The sequence below is a fragment of the Sinohyriopsis cumingii genome, chromosome 13 (assembly GCF_028554795.1).
Source record: "Sinohyriopsis cumingii isolate HCF-2022 chromosome 13, ASM2855479v2, whole genome shotgun sequence".
NCBI lineage: Eukaryota > Metazoa > Mollusca > Bivalvia > Unionida > Unionidae > Sinohyriopsis > Sinohyriopsis cumingii.
In genome coordinates this window covers 5,680,631-5,696,711 of record NC_142973.1, presented here as the reverse complement: position 1 = coordinate 5,696,711, position 16,081 = coordinate 5,680,631, and the positions used below count along the sequence as shown (strand labels likewise).

The 16,081-nt window shown below is 37.1% G+C and overlaps 1 protein-coding gene across 1 annotated transcript in view; it reads right to left on the bottom strand.

Moving 5' to 3' along the window:
• LOC149784888 (uncharacterized) overlaps positions 1-2,968 on the bottom strand; it is a 41,140-nt gene extending 38,172 nt beyond the window's left edge. Inside the window, exon 1 of the mRNA XM_089978467.1 lies at positions 2,778-2,968. Coding sequence (XP_089834593.1) covers positions 2,778-2,884 — 107 coding nt within the window. The 5' untranslated portion in view covers positions 2,885-2,968. The remainder of the gene's footprint in view (positions 1-2,777) is intronic.
• Between the last annotated feature and the right edge of the window lie 13,113 nt (positions 2,969-16,081).

Below are 16,081 nucleotides of genomic sequence, written 5' to 3'. Positions count from 1 at the left end.
CATCATTGCTGAAAATATCTAAGATATTTATTCTCCAAGTAATACAAAATTCTAATAGTCACTTCTTAAATGTGCAGTTTTCGATGTATTTCACTTATTTATCTGTTTATGTGTTGAAGGAAAAAAATTGTGGATGTTTTTATTGTTTCTACTTCCAAATCAATTTAATTTTAAATTCTAATTATTGATATGTCTACTTGTTCTTTGCACTATATTAAAATGCGTATCCAGTTTAATCAGATGACTGTGGGATACAATCGATAAACAGACACCATAAAGATTCAAGGTTAAGCAAGGGGAGTTACTCTGATATCATGGTAATACCAAAAAATAATTTTCTGATGGCATATAATTGTCCTAATGTTGGGAACTTGATGTGTATGTTGCACAAAGTGTAAATCAGCTTAAAAAATGGATGCTACTTCCATGGCACTCGTTCTGCCACTTGTGCCATCCAACAGAAAGGGAGAATTAAAGAAATGCATCTTTAACCACCTGTAATGGGGAGAATAATGCCAAGATTGTCACTGAGAATGGACTGCCAATATCAGCATGCAAGTACAAGTAGACCTCAGACTGTTTAAACAACTCCCAGTGTTCCATTGAAAAGTAACAAATCATGTACTCTGGTGGCCTAGTGGTTAGAGCGTCCGCCTCAGATGCAGGAGGTCATGGGTTCGATCCCCTGCAGAGTCATACCAAAGACTTACAAAAATGGTACTAACAGCTGCCTTGCATGGTGCTCAGCATTAAGAGGTTACTGTTAGGAACTGGTTGGCCTGGTGTCAGGATAATGTGACTGGGTGGGACATCATACTACATGTCTGCAGCATGATGCCCCGGTGCTAGACATCACTATAAACTGCCACACTATAGACATCGTAGCAATATGACTGAAAAATTGTTAAAGCTACGTTAAAAATCCAAATCACACATACACACAAATCATGTACAACAACAGTTTTAAAGTTGACACCTGTCAGTTGCAAAAGCAACCAGAAAACAACACCACTCCATACTGCACATTTTGATTCTTATTTGCTACCACAGATTCAATCTCTTGGTTCTTGACAAATACATTAATCATGTGATCTAATTCTTGTATAACTTTCATTTGACATTATCAGATGACAAGCTGGTTAACAAAAATATCGGGTGATGTGTCTTATGTTGTAGGACTACCTGCATACTGTACTATGCAGCGTGCCTTGGGCTATGCCCTGAAATACACGCATTTGTCACAGGGGCTCTACATTAGTGTAGTACATGCATGACTGGTAGTTAGATTGTAAGCCACGTTACAAACCCTTTTGGTATTCATCGGGGACATTTTTACGAGGCATGCAGTGAAGTGTGAGTTTGCACTATACCCTGATATACAAATATATGATAGGTTCCTATGATATCATGGATGCTATGGTATCGTGGATGCTATGGTAGCTATGTATCGTGGATGCTATGATATCGTGGATGCTATGGTATCGTGGATGCTATGGTATCATGGATGCTATGGTATCGTGGATGCTATGGTATCGTGGATGCTATGATATCATGGATGCTATATCGTGGATGCTATGATATCATGGATGCTATGGTATCATGGATGCTATGATATCGTGGATGCTATGATATTGTGGATGCTATGGTATCGTGGTATTCAGATTTTTGGCATTTTTTCTGCATAGTGCCATCTATCATGTGCTTATCTTGTATGCACTACATGAACATAAATTACTAGTCAGCATCACCAGTTGATTTTGGGAAAATCTTGGGATTGCTGATTATTAGATTATTTAAAAAATTCACCCATAAATATAACTGTCAATCCCATACCCCATGTTTTCAAATAGAATCTATATCTTCTAAATATCACCATCAGTGATATCACACACAACTGGCAACCAATAATGACGCTTTTCCACAAAGTAAATTATGTTTTTGTCAGACTTTACATACCCTGATGTCTTTTCTCTAATAAATTCAAATTCTCACAAAATAAATGGACCAGTTTTCAACTTTTGATGACCTAAATTTCAGTTGGCTTGAAAGCGATAAAAGCCAGTAATACCAAAATCAGGTTAAGTTGAAATAGTATTCTTTAACGAAACAAATAAAAATATATTATGAGTATTGGAACTGTAAGCAACGCTTCGTTTCGTTCAAGAAACATATCCCTCATATGGACATAGTTACTTAAACATACTTTGGCATACCTCGACTACCGTCGCATTGCAACAAATTCAAATGCATGTCAACAGAACATGAAAATGGATCCATTTGCTAGTGTTATATTTTCATTCGCCAGGATAAAGACAGCACAGTAAGTATATTAATTACATGTACACATAAACTGGTGGAAGAGTGTCAATATAGGCTGCCAAGTGTGTGAGATATTCCTGAAAGTTTTACTACTCATTCCGATGTCAACCGACATCGGAACACGCTATACAAGGCCGTTATTTGGGTAGTAAGATATAGCACTAAAACAAAAACATGTGATACGTCTTACATTGTAGGACTAGGTATGCAGGGTAATGTGGAAACGGGCGGTAAGTATGCGTAGACAATTACAGACGAACAAACAAACAAATGAAACCCAAAATTGAAAACCAAAAAGGAAATGCCGCTGACATGACTCGAATCAGAAACTAAAGGCTGAGAACAACTTGTTGGACTAGTTGGGTGGTGTCAAAAGCTGTGATCAAATGATAATGTTGCATCTCTCTTGACCCACTTTACCATCCAGCCAATTAGGTCTATATTAATTGAAAACTCACCTTAGCATCATTTTCTGAAGAAGGTTTGACAATTCCACCGCTGGTTTTACCCCAGAATCCGCCGTTTTACTGAGATTTAAAACTTTAACATCAGCCGAGCTAGCCATTTCTGGTATCTCTCGAATTTCCTGTTCGAACAGGCTGTACTTATTGCTCGATTCGCTTGTGCGGGAGGCATAGAGCTTGTGAGGAATAGAGAGACTTTATTACAATCTCGCCAAACGCTCAAGTTTCTGTCAAAAAAAAATAGGGAAACTATTAACAAGACTGATTTCCCTTCTAACAGTTTCAATCTTTTTTTTATTATCAACAAAACAAACTTTTCAATTGTTACCACCTCGCATAACGTACAAGACTATTTTCGGCACACTTGTAAAATTATTATTATTTCCACATCGTGTAACGGTAGGAGATTACCACTAGCCCATTTGTAACATTTTGAAGCTATTACCATGTCGTGTTAGGGTATTACATGCATTTTTTGTACGCTTGTAATTTTTTAAAACAGTAAGATTTTTACCGAGGCACAGTAAATTATAAAACTCAAATTCTGCATTTACTCTAGCACACTTATTGAATGACTCAAAGGTATTATTTGATAAAAGTTTATAAAAGAAGAAAAACATCTGGTACAGTTGTAGAGCGATTTAATGATCTCAAGATTATAATTTCCCACAAACTTTAAAAGAAGAACTGGTACACTTGTAATTTTAAATTATTACGGTATTATATTATTATTATTATTATTATTATTATTAATGTTGTTATTGCGCAATAAATGAAAATGATCATTCTGGTACAGTTTATATTTATTGTACGTTAAAACAGACTAAGATATACGGTCTACATAAAATCGAAACAGAAATATCTGGCTGTGTGCCAGGTCACGAGAACCCCAACAGAAAATAAATAAATGATACTTTACAAGAACATGCCGTCGCATTATGTTCAAATAAGCATCAGTAAAACCTTGATTGACGTAAGATTTTGTTATAAAGACGTTTTTATTACAAGACTGTGAACAGTATTTTCAAAGAGGCGTCACGCATACAATAAATGAAAAGTAAAAAAAATAAAAGCACATATTCAATTGACTTTATTTAAGTGAAGGCATTCTGCGTTACAAGTACGTAGACATTCGTCGAAATGGGAAAGCTCAGTATTGTTACTTTGTATGCTATTATCGACTATCAATTGCAGTAGGTCAAACATATACTCCATTTATTACAACCAATTCGTGTAAGGGCTACGAGGACTCACAATTTGTAATTTTCCAAAATTAATTATTACCTTCTCGAATAGGGTACGAAAACATTACCACGCAGCATTACATGACGCGATTGCGAGATAACTGCAGACTGTTCATTGAAAAAACTGCTACGCGTAACTCCTTAGACTTCAGCATAAGACAACCCGAAATTGACGGCAACATGATTAAAATAAGCGAGTCAGAAAAACTGTCGACACCAAAGTTGTCCACTGCACTTCTGCCACCCCGACAAAAATAAAAGCGGACGGAGATGCCGACAAATGATTTATTTACGATCATCAGCACGTGCTTCAGCAAGGAGTCGATAAATAACTGCAACGCATTCTAAAACCTACCATGGATGCAGAACTACGCACACACACGGCCATCAAACTTGGAGTAGCTATCAACGTTCATTTTGTGCGAGCTACTGATCTAAAGAGCATGGACGAGTGGATGAAATCCAAATCGTTGTCGTTTATCGCAGTGACGATTTTATTCACATCGTCGACGTGGTCTGGTCATTTATCGAACTCGCATAGAAGATTATCAAGAGTCAGGATCGGCATGGATCTTCATCGGAGTCAGTTCTGTCTACTTTCAAACTTCCAAATTTACATTACGTGGAAGAAAGCACGTGCCACTTCCCAAACAAATCACTTCCAACAAAGCGAGCATCAACATAAAAAACAACGACAATTACTGTCTCGTGTCAGTGCCGTCTTAAGGCATGGGCACACTGGGCATTTACCCAGGGCCTCGCGCTTCTAGGGGCATCATGCTGCCCATATTATTAATGAATATTGGCCGGTAGGGGGCTCCATTGCATTGCTTTGCCCAGAGCCTACAATGTTGTTAAGACGGCCCTGTCTCGTGTGGGTCATCCTCTCCGCGAAACATCCCGCTGAAGACCATGTCGATCACGTCTACAACTACAGGCCTTATTTTGATACCATAAAAACTACCGGTATCACGTTTCCGGCTGCGGTCAAAGACGTTCCTAAACTGAATCGCTCAAGGAAAGAAAAGCGTGCGATTACTAATTCGTGGTCTCGACATCAAAGACGTCAGTCAGTTATGCTGATCTCAATACACCAACGTATGAATCATGGATATTTCTGTTATCGGTGCTTACAATGCTTTCCTCAACCACAAAGACTACACGACCACATGTTGTCGGATTATTGTCACGCGATGGAACACTACAGTTTGAACACAACTACAGAAAATATGCACAGACGTTTCATATCAACTCTGACTCGGAAGCAATCCTTAAAAAAGTACAAGGACCCTCACCTAATCCAGACCATTATTTTACCCAAGTGGATCACAAATATGTCTCATGCGCGATCAGCTAAAAACATGTTCTTCCGTCAATGAAAATTTGTCTTCACCGTATCGTCAGCATCGCGGCGAGGATTGCGTCCGGTGGTTCTTTGAGCAACTCGTGGCAGAATGGAAACGCATCCAAAAAGAGTTAGCGACGATGATTTATCTCACTGCACAACAACTGCGACAGCACAAATCAGCAAAGCAGTGCCACATCTGTGAACAGTACTTTAAGCCGCACAATACCAAAAGTCAGAGATTACTGACATGTCACCGGTCAATATCGAGGAGCCACTCACGATAAATGCAATCTACGTTTCAAAGATCCAGACTTCCTACCTGTTATCGCTCATAATCTGCGAGGATACGATGTACATTTCATCGTTGCTGTACTCAATCATCAGCGCGTTAAACAACTTCTAGCTGGGGTGGAACACAAATCAAATGCATCCCCAACAATTTTGAAACGTACATGTCGTTCTTGATTGGACTTTTCCGATTCATCGATTGCGGTCAGTCCATCCCAGCATCTCTGGAAGAACTCGATAGAAACTGTCCTAAGTTCACACACCTGGAAATGAATTTGGAGCCGACGCATATCTACTCCAATAAAAAGGCATATATTCCTGCGAATACATTGATGCATGGTCACGATTCGACGAACCTTCCTTGCCACCCCAAGAAGCCTTTTATTCCCACTTACATCTCTCATGGATCACCAACGGCTACTAACAGTACTCGAACAAAATATGGAACAAGTTTGTTTGTAAAACCCTCAGCGATTATCACGAGTTCTATCTCAAAACGGATGCACTCCTGCTCGCGAACGTCCTTGACAATTGTAGACACACGTGTATGGACCATTATCAACTCGATCAACTCTAGTATTTCTTCTTGCCAGGACTCTCCTGGAACGAACTCCTCAAACAATCCGGACTGACCTTAGAACTCTTTACCTATCCAGACATGTTCATGTTCACCGAGCATATGGTACGAGCCGGTATCTCCTTCATCAGCGAAATTATACACAGTCGCAAACAACAAATACATCTAAAAGTACGACTCGACAAATCCGCCCGTGTACATTTTATACCTGGACGCACACAAACTCTATGAGTGGGCGGTGTTACAACCGCCTAACATAAGAAAGTTTCACTGGATTACCGCACAACAGATCGTCGAGGAAAGACAAGCGGGACACGAAGAATGTTGGAGATATTTCGTCGAAGTCGATCTAGGGTATCCCAAACATCTGCACGACGCACATAACGATTATCCATTCTGCGTCGAACAAATTATTGTCACCAACTCGATGCTGTCTCAACAATAACTATAGCAGATGAGCCAGTTCTGACTCGGAGACACCAAGGTGAAAAATACTGGTACCCAGTCTTGCCAACAAAACCAAGCATAAATTACACCATCGACTGCTCGAACAAGCTGTCAAGCACTGACGCTTTCTTGAAAAAGTTCATCGTGCTCATACTTTTCGTTAGTCACCGTGGATGCAATCCTACATCGACTTCGACACTACACAACGAACCAGAGCCATCACGGCGTTCGACAAAGACTTCTTCAAACTCATGAACGATAGCGTGTTCGAAAAAACCATGGAAAACATTCGACACTGCAAGAAAATCGAAATCGTCAATAACCTACGACGATGAAATAAACTGGTCGTCAATGATGTCTTTGCGCGCATGAAAATCTTTGACGAAGACTTCGTCGCGATCGAATCCAGAAAAAATAATTTCGAGCTGGACAGACCCATCTACGTTGGTGCAGCAATTCTTGACCTCTCCAACATGCTTATGCTCGAGTTTCGTTATCACTTCATCAAAAACAAATGCGGAGACAAAGCCACGCTGCTCATGACCGACACAGACTCTCTGTGCACGAAATTCACACCGATGAAGCCTGAATTGACATGTATTAACATCGAGAACTGTTTGATCTCAGCGATTATCCCACACACATCCCATTCCACCGTGACGACAATACCAAAGTGCTAGGAAAGTTCAAAGATGAAACTCACGGCGTATCATTCACTGAATTCATCGGACTTCGAGCCAAAATGTACTGCTTCACCCTCGACGATGGTACTGTCATGAAAAACGCCTAGGATTAAAAAAAAAACATCATTGCACATATCGCCACCAACCAACATTATACACGGGCACTACATAGACACTTGCATTACTACTAAATGAGAAGTTTCCGATCACAACAGCGTAAAATATCTACAACGCTCATTAATAAAAAGGAATATGCCCCTTTGATGATAATCGTTACTCCACCGATGGAATTGATACACTCGCACACGGACACAAAGACACAGTCTCAAGAGCCTAATCATCACATCTATGTATTACGCGGACACCAAAAATATCGCTTCAAGAGGCGACCCCAAGTAGTCTAGAAGCTCCAGAGGCTACAACAAAAGTGAGCTTTAAAAGTTGGTCCAGAACCCCCATTTTTCTAAAGTGGTCCAGACCTCCCACAACATCGGGTCTCTCTCTCAGGCACTTTTGACGCAGTGATAAAGTGGTCCAGAACCCCCATTTTCTTATACTACACCCCTTGTCTTGATGTCTCGGGTTCTTTTTAGGATATGTCTTTGTATTTGGAGTGATACCCCGCTGTATCTGTTGGAGGACTGGCGCTCCAGAGTGAGACGGATTTCTACCCACTCAGGATACAGTTGTGTTCCTGGCTTCTCTTTGCCGATTTGGTCGTCGACTAGGTCGCTGAACCGTCGACTGGATCGTCCCTCTGGGTCGCCGACAAGGTTCTGGATCGTCGACTGGGTCGCTGTCGCAGGTCGTTTCACGATCAAGATCGACAGAGAGACGAACAGGACGAAATTATGAGAGAAGAGAGGTCTTCAGTTGATATGTGTATCGTAGCCATTTCGTGATTCTAATATATTCGCGTTTCTTGAACGAGCGTTGTAGCGCCTGTATTCTGGTCGACTAAAGTCCTAGTGCCTGCTCTTTTTAGCTTTCCCGGCCAGGCCCTTCCTTGTTCTAATAACTACGACCGAGTGTGCTTGCTTCGACTGGGTAGTTCTAGACCTTCATTTGGAAGTGGACGTGTTCCAACAATACCGCTTCATGACATACCAACGTTGCAGCCACAGTTGGCACGGATATGTACTGAGCAGGAAGAACCAAGTGAATAAAAACTGAGACGTTACATGGTGCTTCAAAGCCCGCTAACATTTAAAATCAAACATTAACTTTTTTCTCTCATTATAATATCGGAATATTCATGATGAGATATGTATCACCTCCCCACACATGAATAAGAAAATAAACTGTCACTTTCCACCACATAAATAATGTCACAAAACAATAATTGTATTAATTCTACAGATTTCCCAGAGGTGATAGAAATATTTAATTATTGTAACATAAAAACAATAATCAAGAGATAACAAATTACATTCATCGATGATAATATTGAGATTTAACATCATGAATCCTGAAAACAAAATTGTTAAAACAGTACGGTTTGTGGAAATAACAGAGTACATATTTGATAAGAATTAATGTTCAAATTTAAATTCGGATTAATGTACAAATTTGAATTCGGATAAATTTACAGAACAATTCTTAGATCAAGCAAATTTTAAAGATAAATCTACAACTCATCGACAAAATAGAAAGAAAATATAATCAAACAAAGTACGATTTTAAAACACAGTGGCTCAGTATATGAACAACAATTTTCAATAACTACTAAAGGGACAAAACTAGAAATAAAACTTTAATAATTCACACACAGTTTGAAGCAACCAATAACTAATGGAATGACAAAAACTAGAAAAACATCTTCAATTATTAACACACAGTAAGAAACTATTTTTCAATAACTACTGGAATGACAAGACTGGAAATGATTCTGCAATCACATGTATGAAAGTTCCTTTGTTTGATGGACGTCTATTGACTTGCTGATAACTCCTTAAGACGAGTTGTCAAACGTAAAATTTCTTCGGATATAAGAATAATTGCTAAAATAAATATAACGTACAGTTATGAGCACAAAGTAGTAAACAAAGTAACAGAACAGAGCGAAAACCAACAAGCGTTGTAAAAATTCAATACATTTTTTTCTTCCCCAGAACACAAAGTGAAAATGAAGGGCAAGAACTTACGGTGTTGTAAATTAAATCCCAAATAATCCTAGAATTACTAACACAAGTCATAATGAATAAAGTTCTGACTATACCTTAGGTGTATTCCAAATAATTTCTAACGTTGAAGGTATTGATGTGCTTGTAGTTACCTGTAGTCTCTAATGTACTAAAGTACCAATAACCTGAATTGTAAATGATGTGCCAACAGTCTTTTGTTGAATGACAGTTAACATAATCCACGGTTTCCTTGCTTGAATTCACTATAAGTCCCATTTAATGTCGTTGTTATTGTTGTTGTTGTTGTAGGGTTTAACGCCATTTTTCAGCACACGATAGGCTACACATGGCGGCCAGTATTAATGGTGGGGGAAGAACCGGGGAAATCCCAGAAAAGAACCACCGACCCACGAGAAGCTACTGGCAAGCTTTCTTACATACCCACATTGGCCGAATCCGAGACTCAAACCCATGCAGACAGAGGTGAGATGGCAGTGATCGGTATGGGAGAGCGCTTTAAACCACTCGGCCTATTTAATGTCACTTTCCAAGAATATTATTTAGGATCTTATATTTCCAGAGAATAATAAATAATTTCATCCAAAATCAAAATTTAATACAACAATATAAGAAATTTCTACATAGATGTTATCGCAGGAATAATCTTTTTTTCCCCAGTAAACAAGATTTAATTTTACAAAAATAAGAAAAAAGAATAACTCGACTGAGGGCCAAACGTTCATTTCTAGAACATCTTAGTTATAAATAGAACGTCCGTTACTAAAATAATGATATAAACATCAGGTAGACCCCGCAGTTCATTGGAAATTTCCAATGTTCTGGACTTAGACTGAGATAAACATGTTGTTTACAAAACCAAATTTAATGATTCAGATCATGTAGAAAATGAACTTCATTTTCGACAAGATAAGATGTCAATACAATTTTACATAACCAATAGCAGATATTAAATAAAAAATAACAAAGAATGCAAATTAAATATGCATAACAATTATTAGTTGTTTTTCGTATACCGTTTTCTCTGAGTCACATAAGAATGAATCATTTTAATGGATTTCAAAGAAAATATTTTTATGATGATTTCTTACAGGATTGCGTCAGTACTAATCCGCTTTCATTGCTACACTTCAAAATGTGTATTTACATCTGCATATAGAGATACTCAAGCGAGCACACATATCAGCTGCTCTCAGTCTAAAAACCTTTTTAAAAAAATTATACGTGCAAATTTAGGACCAAGCGTTACGGATTTATGCATTATGAATTAAAAAAGGGAAGTAAGCAAGCTAGGACAGGTGAATTTGATTATATTGCATATATGTGTGAAATTTATAATTATTCAGCGATATGGCAACAACTTAGAAAACAACCTAAAAAAACCTATAGAATCAGAAGTTTATGATATTGCTGCAAATTATAAAAAATAAGGGCGAATATGTAAAAACGAAATATGTTGATTCTTGGACAAATGATGATTGGGTTAGAGATATATATCTTATCACTACTAAACAAGTTTCTCTCAAAGCTGATCCTGATTTTCAAAAAATTGAAGAAGTAAGAAAAAGAGAAATACCTAAAGAATTACAAACCACAATCTCCTCAACCACGACAACTTCCTCAACTTCTTAAACATCAATTACAACAGCAACAACGAAAACAATTAAAACCTCAGTCTCCTATAGTCAAACAAGAACAACCTGTATAGTTTTTGAAGAAAACAATAATTACAACGAGAAGAAGATATGCTTGCTGAATTGTTTAAAAGTTACGCAAAACTCTGAACCGAAAACCGGAAGTGGATTAGGAACTTGTCTTGACCGTATTGAAACAGTTCAAAAAAGACGTTGATGTTGCTACAACAATACTTGGTCTTGCAAGATATTCAGATGATTATACAAGATCAGCCGGTCCATCAATGATGTTTGCTAAAGATACATCTAATCATACTGACCACGTCAGAGAAGCTGAGTGTAATGTAAGAGCCGCTGGAGGAGCAGCTGATGCACCAGCAGTTGTATCAATCAAAGCAAATTAGAACTTAGGCTTTGCTACACGTCGATCAATCTTAAATGACGAAGAAGCTTTTTCATGCGCAATTCCACTATCACGTATATTTTGGATTCTGTTAGAAACGTTATTTTTGGGGCTAAACATACACTTGTACATTTAAGAAAAGCTACTGACAATGATTTAATCTGTATTCCTGCTGATACTCACAATTGCATGGTAAGACTAACAAAGCTTTCACGGTGGATGCAAGTAATGACTCTAAGAATTGCTGAAGAAGAATAGTTAATTAGTTTAATGAACTCAGGTGGAATGTCATTGCTATCATGGTTAACAATGACCACAGATAGCACTCAAAGTAATGTTGCTGGGTTATTTACATGGCATATAGCATCACAACAAGGATTTTCTGCAGCGAGGCATATATTTATCGCATTACAAAATGTTAATCGACTAGATTCACAGGAACGTAGCCATATGATATTTGACACACTTGCAGTTAGTGAAGTTTCTTTACGGATAAATGAACATCAAGAACCATCTGAAGATATATTCTTAATTTTGACCGAAATCATGTCGCACGTGCATACCATCGTTTGATGACATTTATGGGACGTGATCAAAATATAGATACTGGTTTACAAATATCACAGCGGGATTTTACAAAACTGTATCCAATTTTTCATTGGAGCATATAGATTTATTCAAACAATCTGTTGGTGATATTCACTTTCGAGCTCGTGTAAATCCCCTTGCTGCTAATTTTAGGGCAATTGCAGTTATACTCAGCGACAAAGCAATGTTACTTAAAGGTACTTTTGGACGAATGAGAGTTATTGACGGACCGATAGAAAACATGTAACATTTTCAGTTGAAAATAACCTATTACTTATAAAAATGTCATATCATCATGTTAGCGTTACTCTGACACCAGGTCAGATTAAAAAGTTTCAGTCAAGTTCAGCAAAGAACTTCGGAATAAAAATATCACTAAAAGTGATCAGATCACATGTGGTAAATAGACTATCATTGTCAGAGCGTCAACTCAGGCATTTCAATAGCTATACCAGCTTTATTAGTTGCTGCTGCTCCAGCTATTGCAAAAACAGTTGCACTTGGTGTTGCTGGAGCCGCTGCTGGTAAACTTATTGACTTAGCAATAGATAAAACAAAAGGAAAGGGATTTTTTAAAAGAAGGAAAGGTCTGAGACTTCCACGAATCCGTTATCGATACGGAAAAGGTCTGAGACTTCAAGGAACAGTTCGTTAATCCATCCAATGTCAAATTTTGATTTACCTGACCCTGCTAAAAAAAATTAAATATTAAAAATTCCAGAGGTGTTTTTATGCGTGATCAATAATCAAAACAACCAAACAATACTGAAACATGTTTGATTAATCTTGATTTTAGTTCTGGTCTTGGTACTCACTGGGTTGCATACGCAATTGATCCACTTGGATTTATTTATTTTGATTAGTATGGGTTGGCTCCACGCAAAAAATATTTAAATTAAATAAACACAATAAAACCTCCCGTATTCAACATTACCAACACAAACAATAAGCGGGCGTGAAGCAATTGCTGTACTCGACATTATATCTTGATCAACATTATCGCCTCATAAAGTCGTGCACGAGTATACAAGTAGCCAGTAATCGTTTTAAACAGATCTTAAAGTATATTGGTATATATTTACCGAAGACTCAAGGGAAACTTCAAGGCGACTTATCTATATATGCAACCCTTGACGAGGTCAGTGGTGAACTCGCTAATCTTTTGAGTCTTGCAAATGTAGACCAAACTGAAGTCGTTGTTTTTCAGGATAAACAAGGAAGATTAAAGACGAGTAAGAACCCGTTGACATGTATTATTCTGCGGGTTCCACATGCAACAGAAGATAATTTAGTGTTGTTTACTAAAAACGGTAAAATTAAAAACTCGGAGAAATCAGTTCTATGAATCATGGGAGAAATTGCTGGACGTATCAGAAGAATTGGGGATATTATGTACGGCGATCTCAATATAGTAAAAATAAAATTATTAATGTGAGAGAACTAAAATCAGATGATGATGTTGTAATGAAAAGATATGTAGACAGCAACAACAACGTGATCAGAACTGAGATCAATGATAGTTTCTTAACCACATGTGATACAATGACTGGTTCTGTCAATATGACTTATAATAAAATTACTGTTCTTGAAGAACCAGAATCAAGTGATGACGCTGCAACGAAAAAATATGTCGATGATAGCAACATTCGGATGTTGAACTCGTTAATGACAATCAACGATGGAATGACCACATATAGATCTGAATACTATAATCATATACAAGAGTTGTGTAAATTTTCGCAAAAAAATAAATAGAATCTTAACGAATTGTTTGGAAATCCATCAGACATCAACATTAAGCTCTCTCATATAAAAACAATTACCGATCGTGTAGTATATACGACAGCATCTGAATCAGCATTACGGTCACCACTCAATAAATCCATTAAACATCGCACTTAGGACACCGGTATATATACACTTTCGATACTCGGCACTACAACATATACAATATCTACTACAATTTCGCTGTGGTTTCTATTAACTAGATCCTCTGGATATATGTGAGTGATATTAGATCAAAATGACGAGGAAAATTCGTGGTGGAACCCGAAGAGAAAGGTAACCCCGTTTTGTATTGTTGGTGTCTTCAATTAGTTGCTAAACTACCACCTACTTAAAATATAATGAGCTCCCCAATCAACGTTCAGCATTACAGATACAATCAAGCACGTGAATGGCAAACAAAAATAATATTTATTATTGACGAGTATACAATAAACATTTAAGAAAATATCGCAGACGTGTATTTACTGTGGACCTAATTGTATATTCGGCGTCTGCTGTTATTGCTGAAACCGGCGTGTTATTATCAACAATAACACAATCGCTAGTGATGGCACCAGCAATTGTAACAATTTGTGTTTCACCTGCAGCAACAATTGCCGGTATTCTTAACATCATCGCCAAAAAATATGCTCATGTACAAACACAAAATTACATGATTATATAATAAAGTTACATACAGCGACGTTAGCATACTCCAAATTATCCTCGTTATTATCAACAAGCCTTAGCAATGGAAAAATATCAGATTTTGAGTTCACGGAGATGGTTAAAATTTACAAGGATGTAATGACTTTGATAGAATACACGCCTGATTTAGAAAATCAGGATTTAAATAAGAATGTCAACTCCTCGCGAGCTACTTCAGCAGATTGTCGTTAATGCAACTCCGTCAAAAACTACGATGATATCGGTAAGCTCAACTAATTCAGAATTTAGTGTTAACTTTCCAACTGCAATTCCAGCGAAAGAAATAGCGCTAGCACAATTACAAGTATATAATAGTTGGCCAAATATTAGATCAAAATCATTCGGTAGATTACAGGCGAATTATTCGCTTCTATTTGCAAATAAAAATAAAGATGATGGAACTTCCGATTGGCAAGTTGTCAGAATTTCAACAGGTAATTATGAGATTGAACAAATCAACGATGAATTCCAGCGCAGAATCAAATCTATAACCAGTAGAAAATCAAAAATAGCTATAACAGTTCACGAACCAACTTTATCAGCTGCGATAGAAATCAATTCACAAGATTATGTTGTAGATATTTATCAATCATCGATCAGAAGTATGTTAAGATGGCTGGAAATAGCACCAGAGTATACAGGACCGCCAGAACCTCAACGAGATGATTTCTCTATTAACGAAATTTTTTAATAAATGAACCACAATATCGAGAAGAAGAATCTCCATTACAAACTGGTCTTCAGTATCTCTGTCCTGTTTCTATAGTCAGACGTGATAAAAATTATGTGCATGTTGTTCATGAAAGAATATTCAAATCATTATCTAGTAAAATTAAAGACGAACATGCGATTATAACACGAGCAGTGTCTAAATAAAAATTTAAAAAAGAAAATCGTTGAAAAAATACATTTAAATCAAAATAATCAGACCTTCAGTATATTAATCAAGCAACTGTTGATATTATAAAAAACAAGAAATATTTAGTTATAAACAAATATTTCTCAATCCTTATAAAATATCTGAAGCATATATAGCGACATTTATTATACCAGAATTTGAAACTGGCGAATTAAAAATACGGGAAACGATATTATCAATGAACATTTTCCACAAATCGTTGATGCATGGAGAAATATAAACCCATCATCAAATTTTCTCAAACATAATAATGATCCGTACTGTGGCGGTAGACATATTTCACCAGGAATTGTAAATATCACATCAACAATCGCAGTCAATCTTGTATATGATGTAAATGATGGCAGCTATCAAATAGATATTGAAAAATAAATCAAGCTGAACAAGGATATATTTTATATACATATACACAGCAAGTTCGTCCTGGATATTTAATCGTACAAGAGCTTATTAATAATGATTACCTGGGATGTCATAAACCGCTATTATCAAGGATATACTTCAAACTTACTGACAAATCCGGCCGGATAATTGATCTGCAAAATGAAATT